This window comes from Thalassophryne amazonica, chromosome 3 (assembly GCF_902500255.1).
Source record: "Thalassophryne amazonica chromosome 3, fThaAma1.1, whole genome shotgun sequence".
Classification (NCBI taxonomy): Eukaryota; Metazoa; Chordata; class Actinopteri; order Batrachoidiformes; family Batrachoididae; genus Thalassophryne; species Thalassophryne amazonica.
Window position 1 is genome coordinate 26005457 of NC_047105.1, and position 22407 is coordinate 26027863.

General features: G+C 43.4%; 1 protein-coding gene across 1 annotated transcript in view; it reads left to right on the forward strand.

Moving 5' to 3' along the window:
• Window positions 1-22407, forward strand: part of chd6 (chromodomain helicase DNA binding protein 6) — a 255681-nt gene that overhangs the window by 208614 nt on the left and 24660 nt on the right. The window contains exons 25-36 of the mRNA XM_034165956.1: window positions 2130-2210; window positions 6393-6511; window positions 6858-7017; window positions 7685-7774; window positions 8192-8295; window positions 8505-8634; window positions 9980-10058; window positions 13272-13329; window positions 13489-13858; window positions 14012-14220; window positions 14973-15070; window positions 20696-21505. Of these exons, the coding sequence (XP_034021847.1) occupies window positions 2130-2210; window positions 6393-6511; window positions 6858-7017; window positions 7685-7774; window positions 8192-8295; window positions 8505-8634; window positions 9980-10058; window positions 13272-13329; window positions 13489-13858; window positions 14012-14220; window positions 14973-15070; window positions 20696-21505 (2308 nt within the window). The remainder of the gene's footprint in view (window positions 1-2129; window positions 2211-6392; window positions 6512-6857; window positions 7018-7684; window positions 7775-8191; window positions 8296-8504; window positions 8635-9979; window positions 10059-13271; window positions 13330-13488; window positions 13859-14011; window positions 14221-14972; window positions 15071-20695; window positions 21506-22407) is intronic.

The window sequence follows — 22407 nt, forward strand, 5'->3', positions numbered from 1 at the left end:
AGAGACTGGGGGCTCAGAGGCGGTAGTAAGTCAAACCTGTTTCCAGTGCATGTTGGCCTCCGCCAGGGCTGCCCTTTGTCACCGGTTCTGTTCATTATTTTTATGGACAGAATTTCTAGGCGCAGCCAGGGTGTAGAGGGGGTCTGGTTTGGGAACCACAGAATCTCGTCTCTGCTGTTTGCGGACGATGTGGTTCTGTTGGCTTTGTCAAATCAGGACCTTCAGCATGCACTGGGGCGGTTTGCAGCTGAGTGTGAAGCGTCCGGGATGAAAATCAGCACCTCCAAATCCGAGGCCATGGTTCTCGACCGGAAAAAGGTGCTTTGCCCTCTTCAGGTCGGTGGAGTGTCCTTGCCTCAAGTGGAGGAGTTTAAGTATCTCGGGGTCTTGCTCACGGGTGAGGGACGGATGGAGCGTGAGATCGATAGACGGATCGGTGCAGCATCTGCAGTGATGCGGTCGCTGTATCGGACCGTCGTGGTGAAGAGAGAGCTGAGTAGGGGGGCAAAGCTCTCGATTTACCGATCGATCTACGTTCCGATCCTCGCCTATGGTCATGAGATTTGGCTCATGACCGAAAGAAAGAGATCGCGAGTACAAGCGGCCGAGATAAGTTTCCTCCGCAGGGTGGCTGGGCGCTCCCTTAGAGATAGGGTGAGGAGCTTGGTCACTCGGGAGGAGCTCGGAGTCAAGCCGCTGCTCCTCCACGTCGAAAGGAGTCAGTTGCGGTGGCTCGGGCATCTTTTCGGGATGCCCCCTTTACGCCTCGCTGGAGAGGTGTTCCGGGCACGTCCCACTGGGAGGAGGCCCCGGGGAAGGTCCAGGACACGCTAGAGGGATTACATCTCTCGGCTGGCTTGGGAACGCGTTGGGGTTCCCCCAGAGGAGCTGGTGGAGGTGTGTGTGGATCGGGAGGTCTGGGCGGCTTTGCTTGAGCTGCTACCCCCGCGACCTGACTCCGGATAAAGCGGAAGAAAATGGATGGATGGATGGGTAGTTGCTCTGTGGCATAGTTTTTTTTTTTTGTTTGTTTGTTTTTTAGTTAGTGCTTCAAAATAATCAGGCATCTGGAAGAGCGCATTGTCTCTCCCTCTCTTTTTTCTTACGGCATGAAGATGATCGAAGCACAGAGTGCGTCATGATGAAGTGGACTTTATTCTTCGGGTCTGGATGAACCAGAGCAGGTGGATTCACCGATCTGTGCGCACAGATTTGCACAGTGGATCGGACCGCGCACTCCTCTTCCATCGTCTCCAGAACTCGTGCGTTTCTGCTCCATTGCCGAGTCCTGGAGCAGAGCAGGGTGGAGACACACACTGCCCCAACAGTTACCAGGCTCCAGGGGCAGAGAACACAGGAGTTCAGATAGACACCCCCCCCCCCCCCCCCATCGTCCAAAACACCTTTTTGTATTTTTTTTTTTTTTTTTTTTTTTTGTTTTTGCCACTAACACAGTCAGGACAGTCTGTACCAATACCAATAAAAATGCTACAAAAACAAGGGATTTGGGAAAACTTCACATGGATATTGAGGTGAAATATCTGTACAGATTCTTGGAGCTTCTGATGTGCATTGAACAGGAATTGTTTTTCTGAGTGCCACAAATATAATTTGCATGGCATCTTATTGCATGTAAAAAGCCACAAAATGCCCAAAGAATTTCCTGCATTTTAATATGAATTATATATAACTTAAAAATGCTTTGTTAAAAATATTCTGGTTTTCACAGTAAAACAAACAAAAAAAAAAAATTTTTTTTTTCTGATTCCAATTTCAGGCTTTAACTGTTTTAATAATAGTATGTCAGAATGAAAGAAAAACTGTAAAGTCAAAAAAATGACACCACACATTCCAGGTAAACAGTTTTTTAAGGTAAATTATGAAGGTAAAACCAAAAGTAGTCAAACACGCCCCAAAATAGCCAAGACTCCAGAGGGTTAATAGTTATTATTAATGGACATGTGATTTTTCAGTATGTAAGGTATAGCTTGCAGGATGTCAGAAACTAGTTTAGCAGCCACCCCCCCCAAAAAAACCCACAGCATGAAAAATATGGTCCACCTTTGTGAACAGTCCTTTCTTACCGTAATGTGTCTTGCCTTTTTGTTTTTCTTCCTTTGTCTTTCCAGTTGGGGTCGGTGGAAGGACATCTTAAACCATGGTCGGTTTAAATGGCATCTAGCAGAGAGAGACATGGAGATCATCTGTAGGTAAGAAAAGAAAATCTTACTTTTTTACAGTGTGCAGCTGGAGACACAAAAGAGCAATTTATTTTTTGATGATGAATGAATAAGACATTCTCACATTCTTTTATGCTCTTGAATTTAGACTTTTACCGTTTTCATCATCGAGGTATTTCTCATTGAAGCGTCAGGGGATCAAATCTTTGATATCCCACTCTGGGTGTTAAGTGTCCTTGAACAAGACAATAAGTCCGCTCCCACAAGTAAGAAGTGGTAGGAAATGTGCCAGGTACCGTGCATCCAGAAAGTCTTCACAGCACTTCACTTTTTTCAATTTTACGTTACATCCTTATTCCAAAATTGAGTTTTTTTCCCTAAGAAATCACATGTACATACGTACATGTGATTTCTTAATTTATTACCCTTTGCTCAGGGTTTGTTGATGCACCTTTGGCAGCAATTACAGCCTCAAATCTTCTTGAATATGATGACACAAGTTTGGTGCACCTATCTTTGGGTAGTTTTGCCCATTCCTCTTTGCAGCACCTCTCAAGCTCCATCAGGTTGCATGGGGAGCGTCAGTGCAGAGGCATTTTCAGATCTCTCCAGAGATGTTCAGTCGGATTCAGGTCTGGGCTCTGACTGGGCCACTCAAGGACATTCACAGAGTTGTCCTGAAGCCACTCCTTTGATATCTTGGCTGTGTGCTTAGGGTCATTGTCCTACTGAAATATGAACAGTCGCCCCAGTCTGAGGTCAAGAGCGCTCTGGAGCAGGTTTTTATCCAGGATGTCTCTGTACATTGCTTTGCTGCATTCATCTTTCCCTCAGTCCTGACTAGTCTCCCAGTTCCTGCTGCTGAAAAACATCCCCACAGCATGATGCTGCCATCACCTTGTCATGGTCTGAGAGTCCTTCAGGTGCCTTTTGGCAAACTCCAGGCGGGCTACTATGTCCCTTTTACAAAGAAGTGGCTTCTGTCTGGCCACTCTATCATACAGGCCCGATTGGTGGATTGCTGCAGAGATGGTTGTCCTTCTGGAAGGTTCTCCTCTCTCGACAGAGGAATGCTGGAGCTCTGCCAGAGAGACTGTCGGAGCGCTCAGTTTAAACGGGTGGTCAGCTCGAGGAAGAGTCCTGATGGATCCGCACTTTTATTTATAAATGATGGAGGCCACTGAAATGTTTCTGTAGCCTTCTCCAGATTTGTGCCTTGAGACAATCCTGTCTCGTAGGTCTACAGACAATTCCTTTGACTTCATGCTTGGTTTGTGCTCTGACATGCACTGTCAACTGTGGGACCTTATATGTAGACAGGTGTGTGCCTTTCCAAATCATGTCCAATCAACTGAATTTACCCAGGTGGACTTCAATAAAGCTGTAGAAACATTTTAAGGATGATCTGTGGAAACAGGATGCACCTGAGCTCAGTATTGAGCTTCATGGCAAAGGCTCTGAATACTTATGCACATGTGATTTTTTTTTTGGTTTGTTTTTTTATTTTTATTAATAAATTTTCAAAAAACAACAACAACAACAAAAAACCCCAAAAAAAAAAAAACGTTTTTCACATTGTCATTATGGGGTATTGTGTGTAGGATTTTGAGGAAAAAATATTATCTTCATCCATTTTGGAATAAGGCTGTATTATAACAAAATGTGGAAAAAGTGAAGCACTTTGAATACTTTCCGGATGCACCGTGTTAATTTCAGAGCACAAAGTGATTAAAGAAGTGCTGCTGCTTGACAACATGCAGTGAATGTAAAACTAAAGCCCCTTTCACACCGGGCCCACTTCAAGTTGCGTCGTGCGGCGTCAGGATGACGCCCCGTGGAAGCAACCCAGTGCTGAGATGATGTAGCTCAACGCCACAGCACAGTTGTGTCCAACTGTAAGTCATTCATTTGTTCATTTTCTGAACCTGCTTACTCCAATTAAGGGTTGAGGGAGGGGGGCATCGTCAAAGCAGTCATAGGGCATGACAGCCTTGAAAGGACACCACAGGGCCACATATAGACAAACACACACTTCTGCAAACACCTACGGTCAGTTTAAAGTTTCCAGTTCACCTAACCTGCTTGTCTATGGATGTGGGTGGAAGCTGGAGCACCCAGAGGATACCCACACAAACACGGGGAGATCATGCAACACCACGCAGAAAGGGCCAGGTGAGATGCCAACCCATGACCTTCTTGCTGTGAGGCAGCAGTGCTGAAACCATGAAACCAACTGTAATTAGGATGGGTAAAATGCAGAGGACAAATTTTTGTTGTATTTTTCTTGCAGGAGCTGGCCTCCCAATATGTAGACCTAGGTTTGAATCTTGCTCATGCTAACAGTGTGTGTCCTTGTACAAGACACAGTGTGCATTGTCCCAGCCCACCCAGCGGCAAATGGGTAGCGGCCTTTGCTGGGGAGAATAACCCGACTTTTCTTGCAGATACAAACCCAGTTCCAATTAAGTTGGGACGTTGTGTAAAATGTAAATTAAAACAGAATACAATGATTTGCAAATCCTCTTCAACCTTTATTCAATTGAATACACCACAAAGACAAGATATTTAATGTTCAAACTGATAAATTTTATTGTTTTGTGCAAATATTTGCTCATTTTGAATTGGATGCCTGCAACACGTTTCAAAAAAGCTGGGACTGTATTACCCACTATGTTACATCACCTTTCCTTCTAACGATACTCAATAAGCATTTGGGAACTGAGGACGCTAATTGTTGAAGCTTTGTAGGTGGAATTCTTTTCCATTTTTGCTTGATGTACAACTTCAGTTGTGCAACAGTCCGGGGTGTCCGTTGTCATATTTTGCGCTTCATAATGCGCCACACATTTTCAGTGGGTGACAGGTCTGGACTGCAGGCGGGCCAGTCTAGTACCCGCACTCTTTTACTATGAAGCCACGCTGTTGTAACACATGCAGAATGTGGCTTCGCATTGTCTTGCTGAAATAAGCAGGGACGTCCCTGAAAAAGACGTTGCTTGGATGGCAGCACGTGTTGCTCTAAAAACCTGGATGTACCTTTCAGCATTGATGGTGCCATCACAGATATGTAAGTTGCCCATGCCATGGGCACTAACACACCCCCATACCATCACAGATGCTGGCTTTTGAACTTTGCGCTGGTAACAGTCTGGATGGTCTTTTCCCTCTTTTGTCCGGAGGACACGACTTCCATGATTTCCAAAAACAATTTGAAATGTGGACTCATCAGACCACAGAACACTTTCCCGCTTTGTGGCTGTCCATTTCAAATGAGCTCGGGCCCAGAGAAGGTGGCGGCGTTTCTGGATGTTATTGATGTATGGCTTTCGCTTTGCATGGTAGAGTTTTAACTTGCACTTGTAGATGTAGCGATGAACTGTGTTGACAATGGTTTTCTGAAGTGTTATTGAGCCCACGCGGTAAGATCCATTACATAGTGATGTCAGTTTTTAATGCAGTCCCGCTTGAGGGATCAAAGGTCACGGGCATTCAATGTTGATTTTGAGCCTTACGGCTTACGTGTAGAAATTTCTCCAGATTCTCTGAATCTTCTGATTATGTTATGGACTGTAGATGATGGAATCCCTAAATTCCTTGCAATTGAACATTGAGAAACATTGTTCTTAAACTGTTGGACTATTTTTTCACGCAGTTGATCACAAAGTGGTGATCCTCACGTCATCTTTGCTTGTGAATGGCTGAGCCTTTTGGGGATGCTCCTTTTATACCCAATCATGACACTTACCTGTTTTCAATTAACCTGTTCACCTGTGCAATGTTCCAAACAGGTGTTCTTTCAGCATTCATCAACTTTCCCAGTCTTTTGTTGCCGCTGTCCCAGCTTTTTTGAAATGTGTTGCAGGCATCCATTTCAAATGAGCAAATATTTGTACAAAAACAATAAAGTTTATCAGTTTGAACATTAAATATCTTGTCTTTGTGGTATATTCAATTGAATATAGGTTGAAGAGTATTTGCAAATCATTGTATTCTGTTGTTATTTACATTTTACACAATGTCCCAACTTCATTGGATTTGGGGTTGTAGATTTTCATCCAGTTAACTGACCTACTTATGTGTCATAACAGGAAATAGTCTTCTTTTAAGATGTAGACTGGGTTCACACTGCAGTGAAATTCTCTCTGCAGAGACAGTTGTAAAAAAAAAAGAACAACAACAAACAAAAACAACCTAATTAAATGGTTTCTTTAGGGCTCTGCTGGTGTACTGCTTGAGACACTACAAAGGTGATGACAAGATCAAGAGCTTCATCTGGGATCTGATCACACCCACCAAGGAAGGCCAGGACCAGTCTCTGCTCAATCACTCTGGTTTGAATTTCTTCTTTAATTCATAGTCAGGCCCGCCCAAAGTTAGATTAACGAGATTTATACAGACAGAAAACCATATAAAGTACAAGATGTACAGACATTTAAAGGAAAATCAAATAAAAACTGGTAATGCCTATTATTGAAGTATGCCTTCTATTTATCCATCCATTGACTGTTTATTCTGTTTGCAATCATGGCGGCTGGTAGAGAGCATCTCTGACAGCATCCTCTTGCTTTGGCTGTGATGTGGTTGCTTCATGACAGTCGGCCCTCAACACTTATTGGATTGCACTGTGAAGTGATATTTTATATTATAAAGGCCGTATTTAATCGTCTTTCTTTCCAGGTCTATCAGCTCCAGTTCCTCGTGGTCGGAAGGGGAAGAAGCTAAAGAATCAGCTGAATGTTCCTGAGGTGAAAAACGCCGACTGGCTGGTCCACTGTAACCCTGAAATGGTACTGCAGGACGACAGCTACAAGAAACACCTCAAACAACACTGCAACAAGTCAGTTCAAAGATTTTTACTCTCTATCTTCTTCCTCCTCTGTGTAGCCCGATGTGTCTGATGGACTTTCTCCATGTACTTTACTTCTTAAGATCTTTTTTCCCTCAAGTCTTCCTTTGCTCTGTCCATCCACCTCCACTTCAGCCGTCTCTCTCACTTCTCCTCTCCTTTCATTCACATCTCACTCATATTTATAATTTTTTCATCACGTCCAGCCGTCTCATCCTCCTTTTGTTGTTCTTCTCATTTTCTCATTTTGTACTCTGTCCACCTTTCTAATGTCGCGTTCACACCGGACGCCACGCGTGCCATGGCTGCGACAGATTGCCATGTAATCCCTATGGAAGGATGCGTTGTGGCACCACAAATGTTCCATCCATGCAATGCGACGCGATGGATGTGAATAAAATGATTTTGAGGGATTGCCGCGTTTGTTGTGCGATCGCGTCGCCCTCTTCCCCAAGTTGAAAAATCTGAAATTTCTGTCTTGTCGTGCCACAATGACCAATTGTCATCTCCTGCACTCCCTTCACTGCCCATGTCTCTACCCCTGTTCAATCACTAGTTCCTGTTAGCAGGCGCAAGCAGTTGTCTCAGGTTTCCTGCAGGAACTCACTGCTGTTGCTCTTGTGCCTCGTACTAGACCCTCATTTGTTTGTCTTCACAGGGTGCTGCTGAGGGTAAGGATGTTGTACTACCTGAAGGTGGAGGTATTAGGTGAGGCTGCCAATCAGGCTCTGGAGGGGATCCCTGCCAGGTACGTAGGTCCCGACATGTCAGCTGAGCAGATGTTGGATCACAAATCTATAACTTTGAGGCAACTTCTCGAGTTTTCAAACCTCAAAATAAACATGACCAGACACAAGTTCATAACTGGGTGCAGTCAGCATACAGTCAGATTATTTCTAATATATATACAAATGGCAAAGTGATGCAGACTTTTCCTGCCCACTTTAATATGACTGAGCATCCATCACAGTCGTGTACTTACTTGTCTTTTATTCTCCTATGTGTAAAACACTTTGTCCTGCTCCTGAAGAATGATCGGTTGTAGTAAACATTTCAAGCTTCATATTGTTGTTGTTTGTTTTCTTGTTTCACATTGACTCCCTGGTGTGCTCAGTAAGTTTCAGTATTTTGACTTGACGTGCTGATTGTGTGTTTGTCTTGACAGTAAACTTGAGGTTTCGCTGCCAGACATCGACTACATCGAGATTCCGGCTTCATGGTGGGATACAGATGCTGACAAGTCTCTCCTCATAGGAGTCCACAAACACGGTAAGAACTGCTGCACGGTTTTGCACAGGCACCAGCTGTTGTTTTATGAGGGTTTCTGGATGTGAATGTTCGATGCGACTGCAGATTTGTGCTGCACTTTTGTCTCTGGTACAATAAACACAATGTGCATGAGCTAATGTATGTACGTATGTGCATGTCTCTATTGTCATGGGTTTTGTGTGTGTCTGTCTGTGTGCATCCATGGACAGGTTATGAGCGGTACAACGCCATGCGGGCAGATCCAGATCTGTGTTTCCTGGAGAGGGTGGGGATACCAGACGTCACAGCGCTGTCAGTGGAACACACAGGAGGGGAGGGGCCCTCTGATTTGACTGACAGGTAATGTTTACTTGCATGCAAAAACCTGTCAGAATGTCCTTTTTCATAGTAAGTCTGCTTTTTCATGCAGGTCATAAACAGGCGGTAAATGCACCGACTGTTATTAAACGTAACTGGATGAATCTGTTGTCCTTGCGATTGAAGAGATCTAAAGGGAACCGACTGCGTGTGTATCACCACTCTGTTTAGTTTCTGCTGGTTATTTTTCTGCGAGTTTTGCTGCATTTAGTGAGTTTGACTGGAGGAAGTCGGAGTTGTAATTGGCAGTGACAGAACGCTCCGGGAGGAGATGCTTTATGCCGCGTGAGAAATGTATTCTCAGAGTCTGGCTGTAGACCGTACAGCTCCAAAGATGAGGCAGAAGCTTTGATGCTCCTCCTGAAGGTAACTGAAGTTGTCACTCGTGTTGTTACCTGTTCAACCTGAAGCTGTTCCCCGCCAAGCACAGAAACGGTAGCAGCTGGATTTTAATGCAACTCTGCAGGAGTCCATCATAGCAAAAGTATGGGAATGTTGCACAGATGAATTTGTGCACAGAGGCCTTGAACAAGTAAACGTGGCTGCCCAGGACAGTTATTTCAAATCACTATACTGCAGGTTTTCAAAATAAATGTGATTTAATTGCAAAGTCTTGGGAAGTTGTAAATTTGCATGAGAGAAATGGTCGCTCTGGATTTGGTAGATATCTGCACATTTTATGACGTTCGCTTCCTCCTCAGCACAGCTGATCAGTCACATTTCAGTTTTTTCTTCTTGCAGTTGCATTTTGTGTGTGCATGTATCAGTGCAACACACAGCTAAGATGTTTATGAAAATAAAAGAAAGATGAATGTTTCCTGGCTGATTTATGTTTATGTTCTTAAGACTTTGATTTGCTTTGTTGTTGTTGTTGTTGTTTTTTTTTTTAAGTATGTACTTACCTTACCTGATTTTTTTGTCAACTTTTATTTAGTTCAGTAGCTTTTTCTGCACCTTTTAATATACACTTGTGCTGATATGCTTACATACCGTGGCAGAATGTTATGTTCTACACACACAACCCTGCAGAAAAAATTGTCTATAAATCTAATTGTAGCCGACACTTCTTCATTCTCTCTCTATCTGCATGTGTGTGGCTTGTTTGTCAGTTTCATTAATTTCCGAAGCCTCGCTGTGATAGCTGCTGAGGCCAGTGCTGCTTGTTTGATCTAGAAAAGTAAAATAAAAATTTTGGAGCAACAGGGGAATCGACCTTTTAAGGGTTAAATATCTACGTATCTGTGTGTTGCCTTCATTTATGCACCTGTGGAGCTTTAATTATTTTTTTTTCTTTCTCTCTGTTTCTCCTGTTGTTTTCTGTTGTCAGCGTTTGTAAAAGTGAAGAGACAAAGGACGAGGTGGAGACTAAAGCAGACGGCGGGGAGGAGAGAGATGAGAGCAGTAAGGTGAGAGAAAGCTCTCCTGAGACGCCACATTAGGCTTTAAATGCATCTCTTTGATTGTCTGCTGCTCTCCGCAGGTGGTCTGACAGTCACTTTAATCCTTTTGCAAACGCATTTTGCTTTCATTAGCCTCAGCAGCTCCATGCCAGGCATTTGTGTCTGAGCCTCATTTTCAGCAGAACTGATGTCCCATAAAGCACATCTTAAGCTCCTTTCATGCCGGGCCCACTTCAAGTTGCGTCGTGCTGTGTCATGATGATGCCACGTGGAAGCAACCCAGTGCCGAGACGATGTAACTCAATGCCACAACAGCACGAGAGACACAAAGGACAAAGTGAATCGGACGCCAAAAATTAAACGTTTAATTTTTTTACATCTTGTGCTCAATGCAGAAATTAAGTGGTTTCAGCACAAGTCAGGGCAGCGCAACAGTACTCAGTGTAACTAGACTGTTGTGTAACTATACAACGTTACACACCACCAATTTATGATTCCTGCTGTGTTCCATTGTTCACAAAGTATAAATCACGCAGGATTGTTTTTATACCATGTACACAATGCAGTAAAACTACACGCTCAAAAAGAGCACAAAAAAAAAACTTGATTGCCGCCTGACAGCTTCTACAGCTACTCACTCTTGAATTCTCTGACAACTGTTTAAATAAAGTCCATAAAAGTCCTCTCACAGACGGATTGCCAGAGACAGGACATGTCCACATCCCATAAAAAGTCTGGACATCTCCAGTTCACTCATGGACAATTCATTCGCACACATGTGAACAATTAAAAGAAAAAAAAAAACTGGATGGCTGCAGTTCCTCGCTCTCTAATCACTGTGTTATATAAAGGACAAAAAAGGACGTAAAGCCTGGTTCACACGACAGGATTTTAAAATTATCTGTAGGTTTCCAAAACCTGAGAGACCACACGTGAAGATAAAAAATCATGGATCTCAGCCACACGGTAAGAACAACACCACCACACACAAACAGATTTTACACACGAACATTTACAGTTCAGACAGGAAATCTCGCAAAATCTCTCGAGATTAAACGTGACTTCAGAGTAAACAAACGGAGGTACTTTGTGGACTATTTACAACAGAGGGAAAAAATGATACGAAAAAGAAAAGGTGTTCTTTAAAGGAGTGGAGACAGCGCGACCACCGGACTTTCTGGTAAGTCAGAACAGCTGTTTTGATTTTATTTTCCGCTCTGTACGTTCGTCACCTCGCTTTCTGATTGGCTGCACTTCACATTCAGCAGGCTGCGTGCTTGTTTGTGGTCGGAAGACACCACACACGCTGCGACATCGGGCCAAAAAAATCAAACGTTGAATATCCCTGATTTGCGATCGGAGCGCTCCTGATGCCCTTCCGAGCAGATCAGAGCGCTCTTAACACACCACACACGGCAAGAATATGTGATAAGATCATCTTTAGTGTCATCACGATTGTCGGGGCATCCTTAAGATTGTTGGAAGGGGAAGATCGGGTCCAACATTGGCCTAATTATCCTACCGTGTGAACCCGGCCTAAGTCCTGCTCACAGACTGATTGCCAGAGGCAGGACATGTCCACATCAAGTACAACTATAGACATCTCCACATTTACTCATGGATGGTTCGTTCATGTGTGCATGCAGCTCGCGGTCAAAGGAAGAAACTATAACAGAACTCAGAGCACAGACCTGCAGTTCAGCACAAGAACAAATATAAACTAGAAGAGAAATCAGAGTGCAGTCTGGCTGCAGCCAAACTGTGCACTCTGATTTCTCTGTGCAGAGAACCTGCAGGCTGCGTCCTCACCTCCTCTCTGCCCACCTGCCGCAGACATTCCTGCGTCGTCATGACTCCACATGAAGCAACTCGAAGCAGCCCCAGTGTGAACGGGGCTTTAGTTCTTAATGAAGTTACATTAACCAAAATAAAACCATTTCATATTTACTTTTTTAAAAACATATTTATATAGTTATTATTATTATTATTATTGTATTTTCTAAAAATTACCTGCCGATAACTTTAAATGTTACATTTTAGTGCATTTTATTTCGCCTATTTGTACTTTTACAGATTTGTGGTCACACTTGAGTTATTTTGCAGACTGTGTTAACGCGTGTTGTTTCTGTGGAATTCACACTTGCAGTTTGTCCTTTAGAGGACGACAGATCCAAATGAGAAAACAAAAAAGATCTTGGCTGACGGGTAACTCCACCTACTTTTTTGAGCTATGATAGTGTCTGGAGTCTGACAGCAGCCACCTGGTCCCATCAGATCTTAGACGTCAGAGTCGGTCCTGGTTGGTACTTGGCTGGAAAATCACTCGGGAACACCAGGAGCTGTGTGTATGTTTGTCCATGTGGAACATCCAGAGTAAAACGTGTCTTTTCATTCATTTGTAAATGGTTACAAAATATTTTAAAGTTTGTCTTTATTTGATCTCGGGAATAGCAAATCATATTGTTTTGAGTGTGTTTGTCTGAAGAGACTGTCTTGATTTTGATTTGGTTGATTTTATGAGGTAAAAAGATTAAAATCAAGTTAAATTATACTTTTCTGTTAATGCCATGTAATTTTAAGATATATTTTTAAAATTATTTCAAGTAATTGGTTCTGTAATATAGTGACCTGCTAGTAATTGGTTTTTAATTTTTTATTTATTTATTTTTTAATCTTACTTTTGTTTTAAATTTTGTAAAATTGTGAACATGATCTTAAGGTGAGCCAGAGAGTGAGACTCCATATCCACTCCTGTGCTCAACTATCTGTGGTCATAAACTTTGGGTCTTGATCAAAAGAACAAGGTCACAAAAAAGAAGTGTAAATGAAATTCCTCCATCAGATATTTGAGCTTCCACTCTGCGACTGGGTGAGAAGCTCAAATATCCATGCGGTACTCTGAGGAAAGCAGCTGCTTCTTCACATCGCAATGAGCTAGCTGATGTAGTACATCTACCTAGGGAGGTCTTCCTGGCAAGTTCAACTGAAAGAAGGCCCTTGGGATCCCCCATGAAGTGTAGTCTGTATAGTCATTGTACGGGGGAAGTGTACAATGAGATTGGAGGACTTTGCTGAGTATAGGGAAGTGCGGAATGAGCTGCTGGGTCTGTTGTCGCTATGAGCCAGACCTGTAAAAGCAGTGGGAAATATATTGGTGAATGAATTTGTAAGATTGATGGTTATTTTGAGGTAACGTCTGTTTGCATCTTTAAGTTTCAGGGTGAGGAAACCTGCTCCAGTACTGATACCTCAGATAAACCAGACAGTACCGGTCCAGGTGAGACACATGGTCATGCACTGTAATACTCAGACTAGTTATTATTGTTAATATTGCTGCGTTAGGCCTTTTTTGTAGGTTCGTTATTTGAGTCACACACACTGAAGGGTTAACATTTCCTCCTTTGCTGTCGAGTCACTGCCTCCTTTTTTCTCTCAGAGTTCCAGATATCAGGCGACTTGTGTGCACAAGATGCAACATTGGTCACCACGACTACCACAGCCGGAGCCGGGAGCGGCGTGGCATCACTCCATGTTGTCCAAGCCCGGCCCCTCTGGCCCACTGGCCCCGCCATGACGGCCCGGTTACGCCGTCTTGTAACGGCCTACCAGCGCTTCACACTGCGTCGTGAGCCGCTGCTAAAGCATCAGTTCTTGCTTCACGATGGACTCATTGGTATGGGAATCGGAGGAATGGGAACGACTCATCACAGCAGTGGGACGTTGCCATGGCAGCTGGGGGAGGATCTAAGGAGGTGCACGGTGATCCCCACAGAGTCCGACCCTTTGTTCCTGGAATGGCAGAGAAGGTAACGATGGTCGTTCAAGGTATTGATTGCACAGTCAGGATTTTCAGGAGTTTTTGTTGAACCTTTGCTTCTGTCTCATGCCAGCAACAGTATTCAGTTTTTATTCTGCAACTTCATGTATATGTTGAAGGACATCTCCATGATTTGTTTCAGATGGACTCGTCGGGAACAGGCAGATTTTTACCGCACAGTTTCTTCTTTCGGGGTGGTCTATGACCCAGAAAGAAAAACCTTCGACTGGTCCCAGTTCAGAACGCTGGCCCGACTGGAGAGGAAGACTGACGAGAGTCTAGAGAGATATTTCAACTCGTTTGTCAACATGTGTAGGACCGCCTGCAAGCTACCGCCAAGAAAAGACGAAGGTAGCCTCTGCTGTCAGACACGTGCACCATTACGAGCGCAACAGCTGAGTTTGACTCATGAAATATTAACCCTGTATATTTGGGAATTTAGTTACAGTTATGTCATACAGTTTGGTAGAAGGTCAAATGTCACCTTATAAGAAATTAATTTCAACTTAGTGCAGTGGCACCGGGCGTTGCCTCCAAACGAAAAGCTCCCCAGGTCAAAATGACCTTTACCCATTCTCCATATACATCTGGATTTGTAGTCGGAGCGTCCAGTATGATACTCCATGTGGCTCCACATTGGCTCTGCTGTGGTGACCCGCAGTTAGAACAGGAGAAGCCACATCAATGACAAATTTGGTGTAGTCCTGCTCACAAATCTGCAAATAAATGTGCATGAAAAACATCCAAGGGCAGAATTTATACACCTGAATTTGCTTTATAAATCTTTAATGGTATTTGTATGTCAAAGGTGCTGTGGAGCCATTTCTGTGCCCTCTATAATTTCCTGAAGAACAGGTTTTATTAACACCTACAGTGCCCACATGAAAAGTAATTGCCCCCTCTACCTTAGCAAGAGAATCTCTGTGGAGCTTTCATATTGCTTTGGGAGAGTTTTGTCCTATTCTTTTTTCCAGAGTTGCTTTAAATCAATCACACTTTTTAAATATAAGTTAGGGTTTCTGTCACTCCTTTATTTCACTCTTTTCTCTTGCTTTTTGCTCCCTACCACTGTCACATGTGTATATATAACTCTGTTCTCTCAGGTTTGGTAGATCCTGCTGTGCTTGTAGAGCCTTTGACGGAAGAACGAGCAGCCAGGACTCTGTACCGTATCGAGCTGCTACGCAAGATCAGAGAGCAGGTGGGCTCTTTCAAGAAAAGGTTTCTTCAAAAATACCATATTTTCTGGACGATATGTTGCACCTGATTATTTGTCACGTCTGCCCAAAAATGTGTTGTGAAGAGGAAAAAAAATCTGCATGTTTCATTGGTCTAGAACAGGGGTATTCAATTCATTCCAGAAATGGCAGAGAGGGTGCAGGTTTTCTTTGTAACCACCCACTCCACAGGTGATTTCACTGATTAATGTCACTTTGAGCAGATGGAATCAGTTAATCAGTAAAATCACCTGGTGTATCACTTCCTGTTCCGGAGCACAGCGGTGTTTTTCTGTATCTGTTAGCTGTTTATTCTGCGCAGTTAGATTGATGTAGTTATCTAGATTACGATTTGTTTCCCAGTGTAATCTTTACGTGCCTTAACTAAAGCACTCCTTCTGCTGAATCACCTCTAAATTATTTACACATTATTCACTTTGCGTGTTTTTAGGAATCCGCTAGCTTAGCGTAGCTACTAGCTCTTAGCCGATTTAGCATGGCGGCTTCTCCTGTCTCTCCCGCACTTTTCTGCTCTGGGTGTGAAATGTTTAGTTATTCCTCGGCCTCCTTTAGCAGTAACGGTACTTGTAATAAGTGTAGCTTATTCGTAGCTTTGGAGGCCAGGCTGGGCGAATTGGAGACTCGGCTCCGCACCGTGGAAAATTCTACAGCTAGCCAGGCCCCTGTAGTCGGTGCGGACCAAGGTAGCTTAGCCGCCGTTAGTTTCCCCCCTGGCAGATCCCGAGCAGCCGGGAAAGCAGGCCGACTGGGTGACTGTGAGGAGGAAGCGTAGCCCTGAACAGAAGCCCCGTGTACACCGCCAACCCGTTCACATCTCTAACCGTTTTTCCCCACTCGACGACACACCCGCCGAGGATCAAACTCTGGTTATTGGCGACTCTGTTTTGCGAAATGTGAAGTTAGCGACACCAGCAACCATAGTCAATTGTCTTCCGGGGGCCAGAGCAGGCGACATTGAAGGAAATTTGAAACTGCTGGCTAAGGCTAAGCGTAAATTTGGTAAGATTGTAATTCACGTCGGCAGTAATGACACCCGGTTACGCCAATCGGAGGTCACTAAAATTAACATTAAATCGGTGTGTAACTTTGCAAAAACAATGTCGGACTCTGTAGTTTTCTCTGGGCCCCTCCCCAATCAGACCGGGAGTGACATGTTTAGCCGCATGTTCTCCTTGAATTGCTGGCTGTCTGAGTGGTGTCCAAAAAATGAGGTGGGCTTCATAGATAATTGGCAAAGCTTCTGGGGAAAACCTGGTCTTGTTAGGAGAGACGGCATCCATCCCACTTTGGATGGAGCAGCTCTCATTTCTAGAAATCTGGCCAATTTTCTTAAATCCTCCAAACCGTGACTATCCAGGGTTGGGACCAGGAAGCAGAGTTGTAGTCTTACACACCTCTCTGCAGCTTCTCTCCCCCTGCCATCCCCTCATTACCCCACCCCCGTAGAGACGGTGCCTGCTCCCAGACTACCAATAACCAGCAAAAATCTATTTAAGCATAAAAATTCAAAAAGAAAAAATAATATAGCACCTTCAACTGCACCACAGACTAAAACAGTTAAATGTGGTCTATTAAACATTAGGTCTCTCTCTTCTAAGTCCCTGTTGGTAAATGATATAATAATTGATCAACATATTGATTTATTCTGCCTTACAGAAACCTGGTTACAGCAGGATGAATATGTTAGTTTAAATGAGTCAACACCCCCAAGTCACACTAACTGTCAGAATGCTTGTAGCACGGGCCGGGGCGGAGGATTAGCAGCAATCGTCCATTCCAGCTTATTAATTAATCAAAAACCCAGACAGAGCTTTAATTCATTTGAAAGCTTGACTCTTAGTCTTGTCCATCCAAATTGGAAGTCCCAAAAAACAGTTTTATTTGTTATTATCTATCGTCCACCTGGTCGTTACTGTGAGTTTCTCTGTGAATTTTCAGACCTTTTGTCTGACTTAGTGCTTAGCTCAGATAAGATAATTATAGTGGGCGATTTTAACATCCACACAGATGCTGAGAATGACAGCCTCAACACTACATTTAATCTATTATTAGACTCTATTGGCTTTGCTCAAAAAGTAAATGAGTCCACCCACCACTTTAATCATATCTTAGATCTTGTTCTGACTTATGGTATGGAAATAGAAGACTTAACAGTATTCCCTGAAAACTCCCTTCTGTCTGATCATTTCTTAATAACATTTACATTTACTCTGATGGACAACCCAGCAGTGGGGAATAAGTTTCATTACACTAGAAGTCTTTCAGAAAGCGCTGTAACTAGGTTTAAGGATATGATTCCTTCTTTATGTTCTCTAATGCCATATACCAACACAGTGCAGAGTAGCTACCTAAACTCTGTAAGTGAGATAGAGTATCTCGTCAATAGTTTTACATCCTCATTGAAGACAACTTTGGATGCTGTAGCTCCTCTAAAAAAGAGAGCTTTAAATCAGAAGTGCCTGACTCCGTGGTATAACTCACAAACTCGTAGCTTAAAGCAGATAACCCGTAAGTTGGAGAGGAAATGGCGTCTCACTAATTTAGAAGATCTTCACTTAGCCTGGAAAAAGAGTCTGTTGCTCTATAAAAAAGCCCTCCGTAAAGCTAGGACATCTTTCTACTCATCACTAATTGAAGAAAATAAGAACAACCCCAGGTTTCTTTTCAGCACTGTAGCCAGGCTGACAAAGAGTCAGAGCTCTATTGAGCTGAGTATTCCATTAACTTTAACTAGTAATGACTTCATGACTTTCTTTGCTAACAAAATTTTAACTATTAGAGAAAAAATTACTCATAACCATCCCAAAGACGTATCGTTATCTTTGGCTGCTTTCAGTGATGCCGGTATTTGGTTAGACTCTTTCTCTCCGATTGTTCTGTCTGAGTTATTTTCATTAGTTACTTCATCCAAACCATCAACATGTTTATTAGACCCCATTCCTACCAGGCTGCTCAAGGAAGCCCTACCATTATTTAATGCTTCGATCTTAAATATGATCAATCTATCTTTGTTAGTTGGCTATGTACCACAGGCTTTTAAGGTGGCAGTAATTTAACCATTACTTAAAAAGCCATCACTTGTCCCAGCTATCTTAGCTAATTATAGGCCAATCTCCAACCTTCCTTTTCTCTCAAAAATTCTTGAAAGGGTAGTTGTAAAACAGCTAACTGATCATCTGCAGAGGAATGGTCTATTTGAAGAGTTTCAGTCAGGTGACCCTGAACCATCCCTTAGTTATGCTGCTATAGATGTAGACTGCTGGGGGGTTCCCATGATGCACTGTTTCTTTCTCTTTTTGCTCTGTATGCACCACTCTGCATACAATATGGGTTTGCAGGCGCACTGATCCAGGGGGTGCAGGCGCTGTGGCCCATCTCTGCTGGCACGATGATCTGGTTGATGGAGTGCAGCAGTTAAGAGGACAGCTTGCAGGTCACTTCTCGCATTTTGCTGTGAATGACGTAAAGTTGTTTACATCTGGTGTCGTAGGTTAAAGTGACGATAGTCTTGTTAGGTTCTGTAGCTGTCGGTTAGAGAGGAGCCGTGCCATTATGTCCTGCTGTCATCTGCCCTTCATTAGTAATGAGAGACGGCATTCAGAGATTTTTTTTTTTTTTATTCCCTTCACGTCTCCTCTCGTTCCCGTCCTTAAATCAGCTGTCCTTTTCCATCTCCATGTCCCTGTCGTCTGCTCTCCCATCATTCCTGTAATCTGTCCTTCATTTGTGTCGTTGTCACAGTGGCTTTGATTTTAGGTGTTTCCTTGATGATGGGGAATAAAGACGGCCTGTCCTAAAGTGTCTTTGTGCTATATGTGCCTGTCTTACAGTGTGTGTACGATGAAAATTGGAGATCACTCAGAGTGGGCTCTCAGATGTCTTATTCTGTGACCATATCACCCCAATAGAGCGCTTCGCTCTCAGACTGCAGGCTTACTTGTAGTTCCTAGGGTTTGTAAGAGTAGAATGGGAGGCAGAGCCTTCAGCTTTCAGGCTCCTCTCCTGTGGAACCAGCTCCCAATTCAGATCAGGGAGACAGACACCCTCTCTACTTTTAAGATTAGGCTTAAAACTTTCCTTTTTGCTAAAGCTTATAGTTAGGGCTGGATCAGGTGACCCTGAACCATCCCTTAGTTATGCTGCTATAGACGTAGACTGCTGGGGGGTTCCCATGATGCACTGTTTCTTTCTCTTTTTGCTCTGTATGCACCACTCTGCATTTAATCATTAGTGATCGATCTCTGCTCCCCTCCACAGCATGTCTTTTCCTGGTTCTCTCCCTCAGCCCCAACCAGTCCCAGCAGAAGACTGCCCCTCCCTGAGCCTGGTTCTGCTGGAGGTTTCTTCCTGTTAAAAGGGAGTTTTTCCTTCCCACTGTAGCCAAGTGCTTGCTCACAGGGGTCGTTTTGACCGTTGGGGTTTTACATAATTATTGTATGGCCTTGCCTTACAATATAAAGCGCCTTGGGGCAACTGTTTGTTGTGATTTGGCGCTATATAAAAAAATTGATTGATTGATTGATTGGAGTAGGTGGTTGCAAAGAAAACCTGCACCCTCTTGGCCCTTTGTGGAACAAGTTGAATACCCCTGGTCTAGAAGACATGTTTATTTTTGAAACATGATGGCACTGCTTCATACAATAAGAAGCTAAATGAATTTAATCCGTGCTTTATTCATAAGTAACGCAAACAATGCATTAACAAGCAGAAGTTAACAAGCTAATTGATGTTATTGTACAAGACATAAAGAACTCAGGAGTAAACTCCTTGTCATCACTTTACAGATGAAAACGTCATTCCGGAGCTAATCATATGCCCTCCTCATAAAATGTAAATAAGATGTTAAATTTATTATGCATTCATTTTATTTTCATTTACCTTTATTTATTTGAAAAATTATATTTTGCCTTACCTTAGCCTAGCCATCCTCTTTGTTGCAATTATGGCTGTCCTTCATACTGAAAACAAGTAGAATACCAAGTAGATTGAAGAATATTCCCCGCCTTTATTCACGAGTATGGTCTTTTAGTTTGAGAACATGATTTGTTAGGACATGATTTGAGGAGGACCCAGCACGTTCTTCCTCATTCAGATCGTCTTTTTGGGTTATGGCAGACAATGCCTCATTCAGTCAGTATACAGTAGCAGTTTGTCACATGTATAGACAGGGCCACCTTGTGGTCATAGATTATGTTATGTTTTTTGGCTTATAAGTTGCTTCGAAACATATGTCACAGGAGCAGTCAAACAACTTTAAAAACGCAATTTTTAGTCTGGAAAATTCTGTGCTTTTTAATCATATAATTTATGTTGTGTGTGTTAATGTAAAACATGCTTTTGGTCCCATTATATATAACACAAGCCAGTAAGTTATGAAAGGTTTCTGGTCCATACATTGCTATAACAAATAAATAGAATAGAGATAACAAATAGTAGTAGGCACCAACGACCAATCATCCACAGTATGGCAGGCTTTGACATTACACAAGATGGGAACTGATACTTTAATTATGAAGCATTGTATTTAAGATGGATGGAGTGTTTTCACAGTGTCAGCTTTGCCTGTCTGAAATTCCTTCTGTTCCCAGGTTCTCCGTCACCCGTTACTATCAGCCCGCCTACAGCTGTGTCGGCCCTCCCTTTACCTCCCGGTGTGGTGGGAGTCTGGCAAACATGATCGTGACCTCCTCGTTGGGGCAGCACGCCATGGCTTGAGCCGCACAGACTTCTACATCCTGAATGACCCCCAGCTGAGCTTCCTGGAGGCTCACCGAAACTACGTCAGGGGACACCCTTCTCACCTTCATCCTCACCACGTTGGCTTAGTAACTCATCCCAGTGTCTCTTCCTCATCGTCTTCTTCCTCGTCTCATTCCCAACTGCCACACCCACACTGCTGTCTCTACGACTCAGGACCCGGTCGTCACTCCCCTCAGCCCCCTGAATATCCCCACCAGCCCTCCCACCACCAGCATCACACTGCACCTCTGTCTGCTCCTTCTCCTTCTTCCTCCTCCTCTTCATCCTCTCACCCTCACCTCCACCCTCCCCCTCTGGAAGTAGGTGCTCACGATTCTGCTTCCCCAAGCTTGGGAATAGTGTCAGGCTCACGGGGAGATTTCCTAGACTGTCCTCCTTTGGATGAAGCCCTGGAGTTGGGTTCACTGCAGCACGACGCCATGTCGTCTGATGCTTTACACGGAGGAAAGGCATCAAAGGACGCCTTCAACGGGTTCCCATTTAATTCTGCTGCTGGAGGTCAAAGCATGCTCAACTCCTATGGAGTCGGGGCAGCAGACCTGGATTCCAAGCTGCGGAGTGATGTGCTTGTTGGCGAACAGGGGTCATCGGAAGAAACGGGGTTGATGGCGCCATCCATGGAGTTGGATCAGTTACAGGTGCATGCTAGTTTTACAGCTTAAAAAAAAAAGTCAATTTAGGTATGAAGCAATATTCATATAAGTAACCAGCATTTAATTTTCTTTAGATTGAGATATTGTCAAGTGATTCTGAGGTTCTCTTGGACATTTAGAACAAAGGTTTATTTTCTAGGTGTTACTTTGGACCTTCCTTCCCCAAAGATGTCGATGGTCCTAAGCTTCTTTTGTTTTTGTATACGACACTTGTTTATGATACCATGAATCTTTGTGTTTCCTCCTAAGGAAGAACAGAACGTTTTAAAGTCTTTACACGTTTATTTTCTTTTACTGCGATCGTGACCTCTGGGACTGACTTTTAGCAAGCTGAAGGTCATACCGCTCTTCCTGCCGCCACTTAGATGGGAGCAGCAGGAAGCCACTTAGCTCTGGCTTATGACCACACGTCAATCCAGGTTGCTTTTTGTATTTAGAAAAACCCCCACATCAAATACGTTTAAATAAGATTGAAAAGCACAAAGTATCATAAATACATACCCTGAGAGACGCATCCTGCTCAGTTCTCCTTCTGTGTTCGCACACAGCAACCATGTGGAATCACTGCTGCTCTGGTTCTAAAGTCTTTATCTCTTGTCAAAATAATCCAAATTATAGGAAGACACATGTTTCTCAGTCAAGGTCCAATCACTGATTGTCGTGTTTGCGTTGTGTCCATCTGGCATTTGTCCATTCACAATCATTGATCCAGTAAGCAGGTAATGCCATTAAAAGCCTGGGGGTGGGTCCGGTGTTCCTGGCACGTCTCTCACGTTAAGATTGCAGCAGGAATCCCTTTAGCTCAAGGTTTTTGTGTTCCCACCTTTAAACACACACTGATAAAATCCTTCTTACTCTGACTCCTGCTCCAAGTAGGTTTTAAAGCA